Source organism: Limulus polyphemus, unplaced genomic scaffold, assembly GCF_000517525.1.
Source record: "Limulus polyphemus unplaced genomic scaffold, Limulus_polyphemus-2.1.2 Scaffold293, whole genome shotgun sequence".
Classification (NCBI taxonomy): Eukaryota; Metazoa; Arthropoda; class Merostomata; order Xiphosura; family Limulidae; genus Limulus; species Limulus polyphemus.
The window spans coordinates 142,360-161,890 of NW_013665903.1; the positions used below are offsets into that span (position 1 = coordinate 142,360).

The following is a 19,531-nucleotide window of genomic DNA, read 5'->3' on the forward strand; positions in this document are numbered from 1 at the left end:
TCCAAAGTTGTAGAAGATTCTCTAGAGTAAGAATCAACAATATATGTGTGTGTAAGTAAACGCTTGTGTTAGCGCCAACATTGTTACGTAAAGCTGAAAATTCGAAAAAGCCTCTACACGCCTATAAATATAACCAACGCGACGCGCCAAAAAAGAGAGTAACTATTATTAGTTTGCTATAGTCAGTGCGCTATAAAATTTGAAAACGATAACGGTGATTGCTATAACGCTTATCAATCGGAAAACTTCAGATATTTGACCAGGAGCATTCACAAACTTCGAACATTAGAAATAATTTAATTTCAGTGGATTCTCATCGGACATTAGTACTTTTACGAAAACATTACCTAGCTTAAACGGTGGAAAACTCAGCGTGTGTGGCTGGTGAATAACGAAGGACAAAGCTAACTAGCTCTCTGTTAAGTGAATAGATATCAAGGAAGTTCCAGACTAGAAAGAATGTTTTATATTGCTTGTAGGTTTGTAAAATTTTTTGTATATAAATCATTGTGTGTAACAACTATTTGTAATAACTGCTATTGTAAATTGTATTGTTGTTTGTATATTAAAACATATTTGTGTTAAAAAAAAAGAGAGAACTGTATCAATCTTGTTGGTAAATATCATAAACTGAGTATATATATCGGCTTTTATTTAACTGCTAAATCCAAAGTATTATTTAACTCAATTTCAGACTATTTGAAATTATAATACGTAATACTATAAACTGTTTTGACAAGTATTTCATTTTCTCTTGTTCATAGGTTTCAGAAAAGCATCAAGTGTACGAATATAAGGTTAGTCAATACGATGACTATACATATGTTGTTCTGTATTTTTCCTTTTTAAAATTTTGTAATAACACTTATAAAACAAATCATTTACGAATTATAGCATAATGTTTTGTTTCAAATTCTGAATGTTTCTGATTCTTTTATAGAAGGAACACTGTTCCCTAATTATTAAAAAAATGTAAAAAGAACAGTTTTCTGGTAAAATATATAAAACTCATGTAGTTTCGTTTGAAAAACCCCTTAAAGTACATTACCAAAAAGAAGGAGGCGTTCATACATTTCCTAAACAAACAAAAACTGACAATTATGTCTGATATTTATGTTCATTTCGGAATTTTGCGTAAAGATACACGAGAGCTACCTACGCACAGCCATCCCTAATTTTGAACTAAAAGCTCTTGGGCTACTCTTATCTGATGGAATACAATTACTGGAAAAAATGCTTTTGCTGTGATTGTAACGTGAATTATATGTTGCAGTCTGATCTGGATGTTGGTTTCGAACACAAATCCAATACAGGAAAATGTGTATATGTGTTTTGTTGTTTATTTTACTTCTTAGCTAAAACAACGGGTGCAATAATTATAAGATTCTTATTGTTTCTCATGATAACTCTGAATAAGGAATTCCAAACCCGAGTAAACAGTGTCGTCTTATTTTCTAGAAGTTTAAAACTATCCAAACAATACAGTGAATACCAATTAAGAGCTATGAGAAGTTAGTTGCATAATCAAATATGTATTCCAAAGCGTTCTCTCGAATCATCATTCGAGACCTCATATAAAATGAGCATACGGAAATGTTAAGGTCGAGAACATGTCAGAACTTACGTCATAAACTGCTAATAATGACACTACTGTGAATCTATTGACGTCATTTAAACCATTTCAAGCTGCTTGTGTCCTGTTTCCCTGACGCCAAAGGCAGATGTAGATCTGATGGTATTAGTAGTTAGATTGAATAAAACTTTGGCTGATGTTAATAACTTGGAACTAGGTATACCGGGCGTAGCTCAATAGTTAGTGTATTCAATGGTTAGTATATTCGAATGGTTAATGTATTCAATGGCTAATATATTCGATGATTAATTTATTCAATGTTTAGCATATTCGATGATTAATGTGTTCAATGTGAATCCGAGTATTTGTGGTTCTCGACCTGTTACTGCAAAAACACGTTCAGCACTTGGTGCGCGATGAGATTGTTGTTTAATCTTACTATTCAGTCAAACAAAAGTACCCCAAGAGTTGGCGGTGGGTGGTGTTGACTAGCTGCCTTTTTTCTAGTCTATTAGGTAGCTCTTTCTGTAGCTTTGCGAGAAACTTCTGAAACAAATAAATATTGAAAATTAGATTCGGATCGTATCATGAATATTGCAGTTTATTTATGACTTTAAAATGTTGCTGGTGCCATTATAAACTTATTGTTATTATTTTGAAAAAGTAGGCTCAATAGTTCTTAGCTTCTGGCAATGTTTATCCGTTTTCTAAATAATTTCATTAGATATTTTCCCCACATTTGAGTTTGTCGTATATTTCTTTCATATTGTTACAGCCTCATTAAGGGTGCTAATGAAAGTACATCATAATGGCTGGAGACGGCTTGAATGGGTAATGAAGAAAAACTTTAATATAAGTTCAACATAACAGCAAATGTACAACATTTCGACAAGGTTTTGTCATCATCAGATACTTATATTAAAGTTTTTCTTTATTACCCATTCAAGCCGTCTCCAGCCATTATTAATCTCAAAGTGGGCTCCTCATCATCGAATCTGAAAATACATCATGTCCTGACACCATCTTTGATTGAAGTATGCACCTCATTCTCATGGCAGCAAACTCCTTTGTTGACGGTTGTGTCATTCTTTCGAGACACCCGTTTTCCTTCTCCTTTCCGTGAGTAGTAACACTCTCACAATTAGCACCTTACACGTCACCGATTGACCTTAATTAGTATTAAACGTACTAAGAATTTCTATATCAAGAGTTACATTTTTCAGACTATTTCCTACCAAGCATTTACATAGAAATGATCTTTCACGTCAGGTCTATAAATTAAGCACTATTCTGCTGCTTATTCTTCAAGAAATGTGCAAACACTAAAGCACAGGGTTCGATTCCCCGTGGTGGATAGAGTGTAGATAGCCTATTGTGTACCTTTGCACCGAAAACAGGAACAACAGTTTTTAGCGTCTATAGTATGTTGTGCCATCTAGTGTAGATTCAAAGCAAGATGGACAGGTCACTTTGTACGATAGCGGCTTCTGAAAAATAACTTACCAGATTTACACCTCTCAATAATGAAGAAAATTTAAAAATTGTTGAATAATCAATACAACAACCGTTAACAGTGTCTGTAGTATGTAGTGCCATCTAACGTAGATATAACGCACTTTCGACAGGTAATTTTTATTCTTTTTTTTTTTTTTACGTAAAGTAAAAAATACAGAAAGCTATCAAAAAATAAATTTATCGTAATTACATCTCTTGATTATAAAGATAATATAAAAATTGTTGAATAATCGGCAGACTACTAGACCCATCACTCAAATGAAAAGTAATTACCGCGCCCTCTTTAATCGTATTTTGAAAATAAAGAAATCCTTGTTGCTTCCTTCTCATACCATTTCATCTCGTTTACTCTTTGGCAAATTTTCACAAATGTTAAGATTTCCTTGTAGCTTCTATTCTTTTAAAAAAAGCACTATATAAACCTGCATTTCAATATAACAGATAAATATACAATTTTTATTGCGTATTTCATTTTGTGAGTCCATTTGCTAGCTTACGAATAACTTGATAACGTACGAAAATAACATATGACGCAAGTAAGTTAGACTTATGTTTAACAGAACGTTTGAATCTTACACCAATGGAAGTCACCATATGGAGTCTCTGTGCGTCAAAAATACATTTTTAATCAGATCATGTAATTATTATAATATAGCAGTGTTGACCAGAAACATCTAAGATATGCACATTACCTCTCTTTGCGATGTCCTCAATTGATACTGAACTGACCAATCCATGTGCTTCACCCCAGACTCCACACGTGGAGGTAACGTGGGGGAAACTTGAGAGCCCCAACTGTCAACAGCTAAAGAAAAGATGTGAACATTCCCGTCCCTCACCATTGGATAATTATCAGAGTTCAAGTTAAGCTCAGGAATTTAGGGATGTGATTTTATGCAAATCCATACGTTTAGCAGAAATTCTGAATAGCCAACTTCTTGGTCTTTTCAAACCTTTCCTCAACTAGAGTAGACAGGCTTCTTACTATAGCTAATGAATGTGTAGCTGGCTTGTCCTTTCGACTTTCACTGAGTTTCCATAGTAACGATGAGTGCGCTCAGAATACAGAATTTCGACACCACTGTTGACTTTGACAAATGATTTCAGCTGTGTTTTCATGATGAGTAAAGATTGATTGTGGACTCGAACAGCCTTGGAAGCACTAAATCCTCTTGACGAGAGAGTCATATTAAGGAAGTTACCCGAAACAGCACTTCCAAGGCGGTTGGAATCCACAATCTACCTTCTCTCAACAGCATTAACAGTTAAGATTTTATATTTTTTGCTTAACATACCAACTAATTCTTCAGGAGGAAAAAAAGACATCTATTATCAGTTATAAATAAATAAAGATGTAGAGGACTATTTGTTATATGATAGTTTGATTAAAATTTATCAGTTATAATTTGTTTGTTTGTAATTAAGCACAAAGCTACACAATGGGCTATTTGTGCTCTGCCCACCACGGGTATCGAAACCAGGATGCTAGCGTTGTAAGTCCGAAAATATACCGCTGTGTCACTGGGGGGAGTCAGTTGTAAAGAAATAAAGATGTAGAGTACTATTTGTTATATGATAGTTTGATTAAAATTTATCAGTTATAAAGAAATAAAGATGTAGAGGACTATTTGTTATATGATAGTTTGATTAATTATTAGTTATCACTCAAGGTGGATTTTAAGTATGATGTAAATTTTCAATAAATGGTATTGGACCTTGATATTAGGTCAAGGTTGCGCCTACATCTAGTTATAACCTGAAGTCCTAGTGAATTATGATAAAGAATTAACATGTATTGATGATTGTTATGTTGAAACTGTAGGAAGCTTGAACTCTTGTTTCAGTATTTCAAAATAGGCGACGTTTCGGACTTCATGATGAAGCCTTCTTCAGGATACAGTATTGCAAATGCTTATACCAATTGCACGACTTTAGCGAGTACGAAACGTCTCAGATTTCAAAAATTAAGTTAGGAGCAGGTCATGTCATAAAAATAAGTTTGGTCTTAAAGTTAACTATAATTTAGTGAAATTCATTCAAGTGTACTATTCACTTTCCTGCTTTAAATTTCTAAGACTATATAGTTAGAGCTTCATAGTTACTATTTCTATACCTAATACCCTTTGCCCTTTAAAAAAGGTTATCCCGATTGTCAAATTTGTCACGCACTTTGACATTTGATAATTTAGAAATACTACAAACTATTCATTTCCTAATTTTTACTGCAGCTGAAAGACCGAAAGGTTTACAGCGTAACATGAGAATCCATACATGTGACACATCCGCCTGTTAATGTTAGTCAGCTATTTGGCGCGGGCGTAACTTGCATCTTTTGTAAAAGTTCTTCTAAAAATAACCTCAGAAAAGCTAGGTGATGAAGCAACTTCATCTACAGGCAGTTAAGAACACTTAAATATATATCGAACTGGTGTATTTAAGTGTTTTATACTCACATAAAAGAAACCTATCATTATATAGGTATTTGAAGAACTTGTAGCATCCCGCCACAATTTATTTCTTCGTATTGTTAGCCGACACTGGGCTGCTTGTACATAATTGAATAAATATAGCTGTTAAACAAATGTTTAAACAACTCTGTTTATTCACTTAAATATATATATATATGTGTGTGTGTCAGTTACGTGTTAAACACCAGAGTTAAAAACCGCTTTCTGAAACACAATATAATTGTATTTAACTTACAGGAAGAATATATTAAAGTTATATAGTTTTATCAAGTATCACTGTCAATATTCATCAATAACGTTTATAGCTACAAATTATGAACATTTTAAAAGTGAACCGATTTTCTTTTAAGTTCAATACTTACCTCTGACATTTGCAAATTATATATATATAAACACATACCATCGCTGTGGCCTCCCGTTGGCTCAGCGGTATGTCTGAGGGTTTACAACGTTAAAAATCGTATTTCGATACCTGCGGTGGCCAGAGCACAGTTACCCCGTTGCGTAGCATTGTGCTTACAAAAAATACAAACAAACAAACCGGCACTAAGACAAAAATGTCGGCAATCTTATAAATTGTCTGGTGATTTTCATCATACTAAATAATCAGCATGGCTTACACTAAACACATATGGTTCAAATGTCATCGCTTGTACTAAGTTATACTAGCCATACAACTATTCCAGATAACATTTTTTACAATAGTCAGTTATATGATGTTCTAAATATAGAATATACAACCCATGTACTGCTTTTTATGATGTAGTGGTTTTTGAACTATTTTTTACACACATTAATGATTTAGAACGGTGGTCCTCAACCTTCATTTTTGGCTCGGGATCCATTTGTAAAGAATGGTGACTAGTCGCGACCCAGAAAGAGGCTATAGTTAAAAAAAGCACATCTGGCTTACTAAATAATTACTAACTAAATAACTAAGCTAATAATTATTTTCAAAGTATGTTCGCGATTAAAACAGTGGTCCTCAACCTTTATTTTTGGCTCACGATCCATCTGTAATGAATGATGGCTAGTCGCGATACAGTAAAAAGCTATAGTTAAAAAAAAGCACTTCTGGCTTACTAATTATTTACTAACTAAATAGATAAGCTAATAATTATTTTCTAAGTCTGTTCGCGATCCTTTCACACATTCTGACCACCCAATTTTGGTTTGCAGCCCATGGGTTGAGAAATGCTGATGTAGAATACCACAAAATGTATGTAGAGCTTGTGTGTTTGATTCATTAAGATTCCCACAACCGATTGAAGCAATAACGTATTTCACAAATCCAAAAACAAAACCTTGATGAGATGTGGGCCTTGAATTAATTATCCAATTACTTTACAATTTTGATAATGTTCGTAGCATTGTAGACTTTGCTTACAAGCTCCAGAAAACCACCACTAATTTCCGCTATTCACAAATGAAATAATAGTACCAATAAGCGATTGAAGAGACGAATGATTGTTAAGGTTTTAACGTTTTACATTGGAATGAAATTAAAAACAATCGTCATTATTTTTTAACCATGTAGTCTGTTATTTACAATAATACGTATAGCAAACTGCTTAATGAAAATTTTTCCGTTGCTTAGATAATCACAGGCCATACAAAGATAAATAAATATTTATTTTCTTGTCGAAATACTGAAACTTAATTCTTTGGTATTTATTGCTGAGAAATTTACAGATTCTATAACTTTTAAAATTTTAAATTCACTTACTTCTCTTTTTTTCCTTTTTTTATTAACCAAATAGTAATTTCAAGACATTGGACTTTTCATTTTGTCTTAACACAATAGATACTGTTACAAATATGGTTTTTTTTCAATAAGTACAATAAATGCCCGAGTCGTAATGTTATGAAAATAATCTACAGTTTTTCACATAGAAACTTGTATATATTCTTTGGGTATCAGACAAGTACAGTGGATAGTCTTGCTGCCCATCAGAAAAAAACAACAAAAAACAACGTTCCATCGAACGGATCTTTATAACTAAAGTTACTAAAAATGTTCCTATTATTTTTAGTCTAGTCATACACATAAAACTTTTAAAAAATTATCTACATGAAAAGTAGACACCTATAAATGTTCCTTCAACTTATAATTCTTCTAATTTTAAATTGGCAATAGTAAATTAAATTTAAAAGGTATGAAAAGCATTTATTACCGGTTCCTGTCGATGATACTTAAAGTCAGCTATAGGAGCGGTCATGTCTGTGGTAGACCCAAAGGACTCTGCAGGTGATGGACTCTCGGACCTCTCCTTGTCCGGAATACTGAGGTATGCCATTTCGCTTAGCCGAACGTTGTCGTCCATCTTGACTGTTCAAAAAGCAAGTGCAGTTTCTTGTTCAGGTTATCTGGAAGTCTTTCTTGCTTAGACACCTGGTGGTTGGTTTAGCTTTGTGGAATAACCTTGTTTGACGTCACCTGATATATAAATCTCTATTTTTGTTAACCAATACTCTCACTTATCGGCGTGGAGTTGGTCTAGCATGCGAGCTTAAGAAAAGGCATATGCCCAAAATATCTATTCCCTGTAGGTGGTGCTACTTGCTATATACTGAAAAACAAAAACAAACGAAAAAACGTCTTAATAAATCATTTACGATAACATCAGAAAAATGTTTAGAAATTCGCCAATACGAATATATGTGGTTACAACTGGAAAAGTTAATCACTAGCTATAAATACAATATTTTCATCATCTTGAATATATATACATATATCCTAATAAAGTGGAGCCTTCAGATGACGTAAATCACACTCCCTTTCTTAAGAACGAAAGAGGGCAGCCAACACGCAGGAAATGAAGCCACACACTCCACCAAAGGTTTTCTGATTGGTTCACTTGAAAGAAGATGAAGGTGTATAAATAGTAACAGTGCCTGTTTGGCAACTTTGTAATAGTTTGTCTATTTGTTAAGAACTCTTTATAAAAGTCAAAGGTTTCGGCGATTCTCTTTCTGTAAATAACATGAAAAGTTTAAAGTAGAGACTCGAATTTCTATGACATTTAGTCATCAAGGTATAGATAGATGCCAATTTTTGTGACATTTAGATATTCAAGTATAGCTACACTTAAATTTCTGTCATACTTCGTCTTTGAGGAGAAATATATTTTGTTTACATACTTCATAAGTATAACAATTTGCAGCATTAAGAAAATACAGGAAACCATTTCACAAGAACGTTTTATTACCGGTTTTCATTTAGTTGTGACAGCTATTACCTTTAGGCAACACATATTTACAACAAAAACTCTACTTCAAACCACCTAAGCTGAGCGTGACTTAATGTTTAGCGTGCTGGACTGTAGATCTGCGGGTCCATCGTTCGCGTTCTGTTACCTCAATAACAGAACGATGAAAAACGTGCTTCGAACTTTAGGTCCGTGGATTCTTTATAAGAGTAAAGGTCAAATCCCACTAGTTAATCAGACAGTATTAGTCCACGAGTTTACGGTAGGTACTGCTGACTAGTTGCTTTCCACTTAGTCTATTAGCTCAAAATTAAATACGGTTAGCACAGATAGCCCTTGAGTAAATTTACACGAATATCCGAAAACAATCAAACCACCTGGTGTCATTAATGGTAACTGAGATATTTTTTAGTAATTGCTGGAACATATATATTACTTAATATAGCAATTTTTCCTAATACACTTACCCACATTTGTGAAAGCAACGATAAACTATAAATTTATTGGAATTACTTTTTTTTGTTCTTAATATAACCTCTTATTACCTATATGTAATGTTATCATGTATTTACTAAGCACGGGTTATCAGCACCATGTTAGCGCTGTGCTTTAATTTAATTTTAAGATTTTTTACCATAATTTCACTCATCACTAATCGGATACTTGATTTATTATTTTGGGTCTATTTTCATAACTTGCTGTTTTAGTCGGGTGGCATATTAAAAATATTTGATAGCAAATATGTGACTGTAGTTATTACCTCATTTGTGTACGTAACATTTCAAAGGGAAACCAATAATAACACATTGGGCTGCTCCTATTTACAGAATTATTTCTTATTGTTTTCTCTGATCATGACTTGGTGAATTTATATACAAACATAGTTTGGGTAATTAAAGATTGTTTTTCATACCCCCATATCTATTACTATCACCGATACAAGTTTGGTTTCTACTTGTCTACTGAGCCATTAGTGGTCTTTTAAAAAATATTTTCTGCCAATCATGTTGATTTCACAAGTATTAACCACAATTACAAAAATACAAATTGATTCTATCGAATTGCACGTGCCATTGACATTAAGCTAATTACTTTCTTTTAGATCATAGTTCTTTTTACCCCTATAGTATTATATATTTCATAATTCTTAAAAATAATTCAGAATGAAAATATTAAATAAAATTTATTAATTTTTACTCTTGATATTTGACTCGCACTCAACACTAATTTTAACTAATTTCATAGTTTTCCGAAATATTTCGTTCATAGCTCTGTCAATCTTTTTAATAAAAAAAATTATCAATAACACAGTATTGTGTGTTGAGACAACTGTACAAATAAGAGTGTTATACGCTCTCCCAGAATGTAAATAGCATTTTAAAATAGTAAAGACCTCATGATATTTTATGTTTTCTCCCATGTAATTGTAGGTTAAAAGATTAATGTTGGTTATTAAATTATACTTTTGTTCAAAAATCTAAAATTTAACGTATTTGGTGAACTACATGCTGTATGCTGTTAATAGCATTATAATAAGATATATCTGACTTTAGACAAAACTTGGTATTGTTGTTGAGGTTTTGGTCAACAATTTAGTAGACAACAAAATTTAAAATATTTTAACTTCTAATCTTCTTGTAAAGATCCTCATTGGAAAAACTGAAATGTTAGAATAGCCAATGTAAAACTTTAATTTGTTTTTTGTGAAGTAAATTGTTGAGAAATTCCTGATAGGTAGATTTTATTTCATTTTTGTAAATAAACAATGTGCTCAAGACTTTAAAAACATTATTACTTTATTGAAGTTATTGTGATGATTACATAGTGAAATTATGCTGCAATAGTTATTCATATTCCAAATTTGACAATTTTAAGATGAACAGATAAAAAAGATCATGTTCGCGTTTTAATGTGTAATCGTATAAGTTCAGAGTTAGCATTAAAATCAAATATTTTATGACTACTCTCTCGTGAATGACTATCAATTTAATTTCACTGTTAATCGTTCTATGTGATTGGGAGCCTGATTTTAAACATACAGGTTAAAGAAAGATTGAGCAACTTGGATAATGTTAAACTGTTAGGTTTCCATGACGACTATAATTATTTGACGTTGAAGGGTAACTGTTAAAAACTCTTTTCCAAGGTAAAGTTCGAGTTGGCTTGAAGACAGCTACACTGCAAGACTGACCACCTTCAGCAAAGTTGGGGCGTGATAGACTTCGAAGAAAATCTTTTGTACAAATAATAATAAAAAAATGAATGAAACAGAAGATCTCACTATCACGTTATTCTACTACACAAGATATTCTGTTTAGCTTAGAGATAATTAATCACTCTGTAGAAATCAAAGAATGATATTTGACGAGACGAATAATAAAATCGGACGTGCAAATGAATATTGTAACATCATGTATTGGATGAAGTTATTAATTGTGAAGTTTTGTTTACATGTAAAACTCGTATTATATCTGAGCATTAATCTATTCACACAAAGCGTGATTCTATTATGTCAACAATGTTAGAATACGGAATGGGCACAAGGTATCAACTATGAGAGTACAACAATTAAAATTCCTGATATTTAATGCAACTGTCGTCATATTTTGTTTTGGAAGTATTGTATATTAGGAGTGGATGCTACATTTACGAGTGGGAAAGACCTTTTGATATATTAAAGTTCTAATGCACGAGGAATTATACATCTGAAAAAAATAGTGAAATAACAGCATCGCCCAGTTATACAATAAGACAAAAAACAAAAAGCTTTGAATATAAAATAAACAAGTAAAAGTAGGATGCAGTCTATACGAGAAGGACAAAGTGTGCCTTCGTAATAGCGGTATCTGAAGATGTTGTTCCCATACAATGGTAGGGACATACACAGTATATCATGTTTATCCTCTATCCCGAAGTTTCACATACGGGGAAGCCAATGGCACAGCGGTATGTCTACGGACTTACAACACTAGAAACAGGGTTTCAATACCCGTGGTGGGCAGAGCACAGATAGTCCATTGTGTATAAATTCAAAAACAAAAATAAACAAACATATGGAGAAAAAATTACAAATTAAGAGAAGATATGAGTTTTCAAGTCCACAGTGTCTCACATCTAAAAACTACTATTAACTGATTGTAGACGAGCAGATGCTCCTAATGAAACAAGATTATAAAAAGAGCAGAACAATTGCAAGTGATAAATAAAACTTAACTCCTTCAGTCTACATTTTAGCCACCATAATGACCACATAAATATATATGAACAACATAAGAAAGCATAAGATGCTTAGGTCACAAATTATTGAAAGCAAACGTGGACCATTAGTTAGCATGTGCGGAATTAGGGTTTGAAATTTTAAGGTCGCGCCGTAATATCGCCAAACATGTTCCACACTTTGTTACAAGTGTCACCCATTAATCATATTAAACCCAGATAAAGAACTTGTACCAGATGGTGATGTTGGTTGGTTACCTTCCCCCTGGTTAATAGTTCAAAATTATGGATGGCTATACCTGAAACCTAGGGATCTCCGACGATCTGGCGTGTAGTCCATGTATCACATAAGATGCCACTTAGGCTAAAAATACCAATATAATTTACTACTTTAATGAAAAGAAAACGAAAAACACTTAAAGTTTTAAATCTACACAGTGATTATAAAGAACGTTTCGCAGTTCAGCGCATCATATTTTACTGACTGTATGCCATAGGAAGATTAAATTGAACAAAAGTATTAAGGATATAATGTGGATGCAAATGCCATAGTTGTCAAATGTTGTCATCCGGAGTGTCACTGTAATCTCATATCTGATAAACCACAGCGATTGTTCAAATGTGCTCCTTCAGCATCCAGAATGCATTGCGTCTTTGTGACAATGGACCTTAAATGTGAACAATGTGCATCTAAAATGGGATGGTGGTTACTTCTTGGGCAACTGTATCCTTTTGTATGCTTTCTATGATACACGCGTGACTACAGGTACACCCAGAGCTAGAAATCGGTGTTAGGTCCGGTGAACGAATTGGTCATTCACAAGGAAAGTGACGTGAAACAATTTTGCCCTGAAAGAGATTCTGCAAGACGTGTTTAACCTGGTTACCAATATGGGGAGGGGTACCACTCTGCATGAAAACCTATCAACTTTCATTACTGCAGCAAGAGATTTTAGTCCATTTACCGATGGTTTTCGAAAGAAGATGGTCCAATAACAAAGTCATCTGTGAAACCATACCACACTGTCAACTCAGCATCATGAAGTTACGGTCCAATAACAAAGTCAGCTGTGAAACCATACCACACTGTCAACTCAGCATCATGAAGTTACGGTCCAATAACAAAGTCAGCTGTGAAACCATACCACACTGTCAACTCAGCATCATAGAGTTATGGTCCAATAACAAAGTCAGCTGTGAAACCATACCACACTGTCAACTCAGCATCATGGAGTTGCAGTCTGATAACAAAGTCAGTTGTGAAACCATATCACACTGTCAACTCAGGATCATGAAGATAAGGTCCAATAACAAAGTCAGCTGTGAAACCATACCACACTGTCAACTCAGCATTATGGAGTTACGGTCCAATAACAAAGTCAGCTGTGAAACCATACCACACTGTCAACACAGCATCATGGAATTATGCAAGAAATCTTACACGTGAATTATTTTCCGACCAGATAATGTAGTTGCGAGTTTTGACATCAAAAAGAGTGAAGTGTACTTCACCAGTCCATAAGGCAAACTGTTGGTCATCGATTTCCATTCTTGCCAAGAACTGTACTTGCACATCAATACTTCGGGCCAAATCTGTCTTCTTCTGTGCTTGGACATGATGCAGCTTTCAAGGAAACATTCCAAAAGTTGACAAAAGAACCAATTGGCAAATCCAGACATCGAGCGACATAACATGCATCTGCACCCATGTGCATTTGCAATGGCTTGTTCTATCTATTACTACTACGATATTCACTGAAAGTTGCATCGGCATTCCATCTTTTGGTGTAATAGCATGCCACTAGTTCACCTCACTTTACACTTTTTAATTTCACGTTGGTCAAATGAACTGCACTGCGATCGACATGCGAAATATGCGAGAGAAACTACAGTGGTGCCCCTAGTGGCAACCTGTGACCACTGAAGCATTTGCATCCACATGATATCCTTACCATCCTTGGACAATTTCACCTTATTATACCATACCGTTTGTGAGATATGAAACGCTGAATTGTGAAACTTTCTTTATAATTACTCTTTATATACCAATTGAATTATGTAATTTTAATATCTATTTTTCTTTTAGTATAAAAGATCTCATTAGTTTCTGTGTTTATACCGACTTTATTATATTTAAATATAATGTTTACAAACATATTATTGTTATTTTTATTAAAAAAATTTAAATGAAAAACGACTTAAAATTCAGTTTTACTTGTTTTAACCTCGGGATAAACAGATGATTTATTTAGTTAAAACAATAAATATTAATAAATCTGTTACTACCATACACATATATCACGCTGAATTGAAAATAGAAAATAGTACGAAATCTAATACACAAACACATTACTTAAGGTTAGATGTAAAAACAAGAAATTAGCCAATGGAAATGAATATTCTTGATACATCTCTAGAATTGTCTTTTCAAATTTAGGGACATCCAAATAGTGACAATCCTTTATTTCCCCGAAAGGGGGCCAAACGCCGCCTGGAGGGGTCACTTGTTTTAACCACTCGCGCCACTATACAGTAGTGTGTTATCTGTCAGTCAGTCAGTAGACACTAAAATGACGTTACATAAGGGATGCTTAACGTTGTAATTTGTACTGTCGTTACGTCAGTAAAATGTGAGCATGCCATGAATCACGAGAATAATTATGCAATCTGTAGGCTACAACATAGCATGACATATGAACTTCAAAATCAAGAAAATAAATATTTGTTACTCTTAATTTTGGTTTTATTTACTTTTGAAACAAAATACCTTCGGGGAGCCTGCGTAAGTACATCTAGTATTCATACAATAAATGCCATAATTTTTTCAGCTACTCCAATTTTGCAAAACTTGTAATCAAATATACATTTTCTTAATAGCGTGTATATTTTAGTTATTAGATTTTGGAATTATGTGATTGACTAAAGTTTTTAAAATATTTAAAAATATATATTATAAAATGTTACTTAAATTCCAAAACAATAATATTTAAAAGTTTTATATAATATGGTCAAAGTCGTCACAGTAACTAATAAAACCTTTTTTGTTTTTAATCTAAATTGCTTCGATTATAGCATGCGTGTTAAGAATATCTTTCGTAACTAGAACATGGTGTCAGCTAAACACGTGGGTATTTAACAGTATAATGTTCGGGATGGTTTTTTGAGTGAGTTTATTACTACTGTTTGAGGATTTGGAGGGAAATTTCCATTTTTTGTTTGTTTAATAACAGTGATTTTTAATGTAGACACCTTACATTTTCTTATACCTTAGATTTTCTGTATGTCTGCGGACTTACAACGCTAGAAACCGGGTTTCGATACTCGTGGTGGGCAGAGCACAGATAGCCAATTGTGTAGCTTTGTGCTTAACTATAAACAAACAAACTTATACTATCGAAAGAGGTATGTAATTATTTTGAGAGCTGGAATCCAAACTTCAGAAGGAAAAAAAAATACTTTTCATTCACAGTGGTCAGGATGTAGTATTCTGTTTTATTTTTTACAATTTTGGTTTATTACAACTGGCATAGATGTCGGTCGCTGAAGGCTTGAGTACCCATAACTGCTCGTAAGAGTTTCTAAAATTTAATTTTTTTTCTTCGACGTGTGATGCTTGCAAATAAAAATTAAATATGATAGACCCTACCACCATCTGGGACCGACTCCTACAGATACCGATTTTATTCTTCCTCCGGTGTAGTCTGTACCCTAATTTTACACATCTTTTATATGCGACACTTCATTTTTTGGCTTTGTTGCGTGAATGTTATATACCTATATCACTGACCAATCGTCAATAGATAAATAAATATATTGCTACTTACTCTTCTCCTTCAGTTTTCTTCTCCCCCTCTTACTCTAAAGAAACACAAAAACCTTATAAAAAGGACATAAGTATCATAAATCAATTAAAATAAACGTTTCAGATTATCAGTTTTATCATAAAATTATAATAATTTTCATCGGTTTTTACTGCACATTATCTACAACGTAACTATTAGGAGCACGATTTAATCGAACTTACCATGTTAAATGTGTGTATCAGACTAAAATCAGATAAAATTAATACAGTATAAAAACACTATCAGTCAGGTGTGCTAAACTGTAAAATGAACCACATGTAAAACACTAAGATTAATTTTTTCAATATTTTTTTTTCGGTTCATGACTGGTTTATCTATGCACACAGATTATATGCTGTAAAATGAAAAGATCTAGCCCTATGGAGTGTTAGTAGAAGACAGTACAAAAGCAATATTTATTAGATAACTCACATTTACTTACTTGAAAATATTCATAGAATGCCAAAATTGCCACAGTATAGAAGAATAATAAACAGATGTGACACAAACTAGTACTAAAGGTGGCTTTGTGAAAAATTGATAACAGGTTTACGTGTTGAAGACTTAATTTGACACTGAAGATATGTCCAAAGTAATCAAAAGGGTTTAGTAAATAAGCTGGATTCTCTGTTGTAGAGGACTCCTCTGGCTCCTGAAAGATTGACCGAGTGATACGCTGCCACAACCAAAATAGGATGTTTGAAATGTAAAGTGAAAGGTCCTCTTTTCGAGAATCTTGTTTTTCCCAAGTATTATAATTTGTTGTATCTAGATAACGTCTGACGAGTCTTTTAGCTGCATTCAAGCTTCTACACCAAGACCCTATCAAGTTTTTAGTCAATTCAGTTTCAGTTTCCACAGTGTACATGCTTTTCAGAGGAAACCAGTCAACTAAAATAGAGTATCCATGAGTAATATAATAAATATATTATTCACCCTAAAATCTGAATATGATAATACGTAATTTAGATAACTATTTTATTCACAATATTATAATTTTCTCTTCGCCAACCCTTTTTCCAGTTATCCATAAGATAATATAACAGCATACAATATTTACCTTGCTTGTTGTGTATAGAGATCGAACGGCGTTTTTGAAAAACTTATGAAAAGAACAGCTAGTAGCCCAATTAAGAGGCATATAAGAAAAATACCTATAAATAGAAAGAATATATGATATATATATATTGAGAATAGACAGGGTGTATAATACACAGTGGCATTGATAAACATAACTTCTAGTAAATTAAAGCTGTAAAATCTTTTTGTAGATATATGTTTGAACAACAAGATTGTATCGGTAAAAAAAATAACACACCTCTTCTTCTCAGGCCCTTTAATCTTGACTTCATAACACTCCTTATGGAGGGGGAACGACGACTTATTTCTATTAGTGAGAACAAAGGCAATTTCCACGTCGTCTTCTTGTCTTTTTTTAGAGTATGGCATGTGTTTTCTGACTCCTTTAAAGAGAAATACCTCGCCTTTAAAATCCTTGTTCTCAGGGAAAAACCAGTAATGGATTCTTGAGTGACAATTTTAGACTTGTCCTGACAGTATTCATGTTGCTTTATTGCAGAAACGTTCCTCAGTGATGGTTCTGAGCGACTTTTTACCTTGAACAATACGGTCCACGTGTCACAAGCGTCTTGATAAGTTTTACCGCTAAGCCACAACTTACATTTTTCTGTTGAATTTAGTTTTATATGATTGATATGATGAGTGTATTCGATAGTGGGAAGGCTCTGACTGTCACGCCGCTCGCACGAAGACCGATGTTTGTAAAAATTAACATGTTTGGTTTCCAAAGAAGTACACCCAGCAACAAAAATGGGAAAATCTAGCATTACTCTTTTTTCATTTTGGCTTCTTTGACAGAACACGCAATTTTTGTTTCCATTATCAAAGGTAAACTGTTCATTGTTCTGGCGTTGGTCACAAGAAATTTCTCGAATGGGGTAGTTAGTGTATTGAAAAGTCGTGTCGTCCTTTTTTAAATTTGTTTCTACCATTTCATGACAAGCATTTTCATCACTTACTGTGTGTTTTATGTCAGCTGAAGTAATTTTTCTTTCAAAGCTATTATTTGATTTACTGTTTCTTGAGCACTTAGAAGGCTTTTCTTCTAACCACGAAATACAAACCTTTTCCGGATGTTTTTCGCAGGTTTTTCTTTTATCTCCATCGCCTGCCGAATAACAATAGCACGCGGTCACTAAATTACTTCTCTCATTCGTCTGATTCTGTAAAGATTGTTTTGCGTCATTCCGGCTCGAGATTACACTCCCATCATCATCATCACTTGATCCTCTTGAACTGGTATATTCGTATTCTTGATTTTGTGAACATTCCAAACAAAAGGATCTTTCACTATTAGTATTTGTATTAGATGTATGTTCATTCCCAGAGTCATCGTTACTACTGTATATACATGTTAGTTGTGAATCCTGTTTATTATAAAAATCGTAATCTCCGAAGCTTCCGTTTACCCAGTCTACATTTGTATCAATTATTTTATTATCTTTTTTCTTGAAGTAATTTTCTGTAACATCATGCTGAGAAAATATCTCATCCTGTCGGGTTTTATAATCAAAATTAGTTTCTTTACACTGTTCAGAATCGTTCCGACATTTTTCATCAGACTGAGTCTCACGAAATGCCGTAAGATATTTAACTTCAAAACCTTTCTTACAGTAATCTGACTCACTTAACAAGTTACAGTTGTTTACGTAACAGCTCCCACCAGTGGTGTCAGTAGCTTTGGCATTCTTCTCGCTGTCCATTGACCCAATCTTAGTCTCATTTTTGTCAGTACATGACAGGATACGGCAACGTGTTTCTCCTTCTTCTAGTTTATTAATAGACCTCGTGGTACAGTTTATTTTCTGTTTCACTATATCAACTGATGAGCTCGGCGTAAAATATACATCTGTAGAACATGTGCAATAAAATGCGGTCGGGCTTGAAGAATTGGAATCCGAAGTATTTTGCTCAATGCACAGTCTCGATTCCTCGTCTGAGCAATTTTCAATGAAACTGTAGTGACTATCAAACCAAAAATCAGAATACTGACAATGTTCAGAAGTTTCTTTTAAAACAATGTCTTCAAATCCTTCAATATAGCTATCCCATTCCAATTGTGCGTCATCAGAGTCAGCTTTATGACCTATCCAAATGAAATAGTAAATTTACAGAAAGGAAGTTTAAATTTTCACATACCTCATGAGTACGATTTATAAGCTGCATTAAGATTATCACAAATCTTTAACTTCCTCAAAATGTTAAACTTCATTTGTTGTTGTTTTTTACAGTGACAAACATATCTACAAAAAACCCACACCAGTAGAGCCAATAAACCTAATTGTTCATTAAAAATAAAAGGTAGTATTTTCAGCAGTTTTCAAATATGAAATATTTTAATTTGATGTAAATTCATTCCTGGTATTCCTGATACGTTTAGATAACGAGAAACTCACATGTCATGATTTGGTTGTAAGTGTGTGATTTTTTTTTGTAAACATTTTTATTTCAAATCGGATAACAATACAGAAACGCCATTGTTAACTATAACAGCAATGTGTAGCCAAAATGGCCGTATATTAAATCTTTGACGTGACGTTAAAATGAAAATGGATGCATAGCCTCATATACTCCTTATGGGAAAATAAACTGAATTTCAGTTTGGATACCTTTTACAACAATTATACA

General features: G+C 33.4%; 1 protein-coding gene and 1 long non-coding RNA gene across 3 annotated transcripts in view; one reads left to right on the forward strand and one right to left on the reverse strand.

Moving 5' to 3' along the window:
• Positions 1 to 7,908, reverse strand: part of LOC106457116 (solute carrier family 2, facilitated glucose transporter member 1-like) — a 49,443-nt gene extending 41,535 nt beyond the window's left edge. Inside the window, exon 1 of the mRNA XM_013916498.2 lies at positions 7,731 to 7,908. Coding sequence (XP_013771952.1) covers positions 7,731 to 7,880 — 150 coding nt within the window. The 5' untranslated portion in view covers positions 7,881 to 7,908. The remainder of the gene's footprint in view (positions 1 to 7,730) is intronic.
• Positions 1 to 11,127, forward strand: part of LOC111085245 — a 35,336-nt gene extending 24,209 nt beyond the window's left edge. For both annotated transcript variants that reach the window (XR_002610071.1, XR_002610072.1), the window contains exons 2-3: positions 765 to 797; positions 10,912 to 11,127. This is a non-coding gene — a long non-coding RNA (uncharacterized LOC111085245). The remainder of the gene's footprint in view (positions 1 to 764; positions 798 to 10,911) is intronic.
• Positions 11,128 to 19,531: the final 8,404 nt, after the last annotated feature.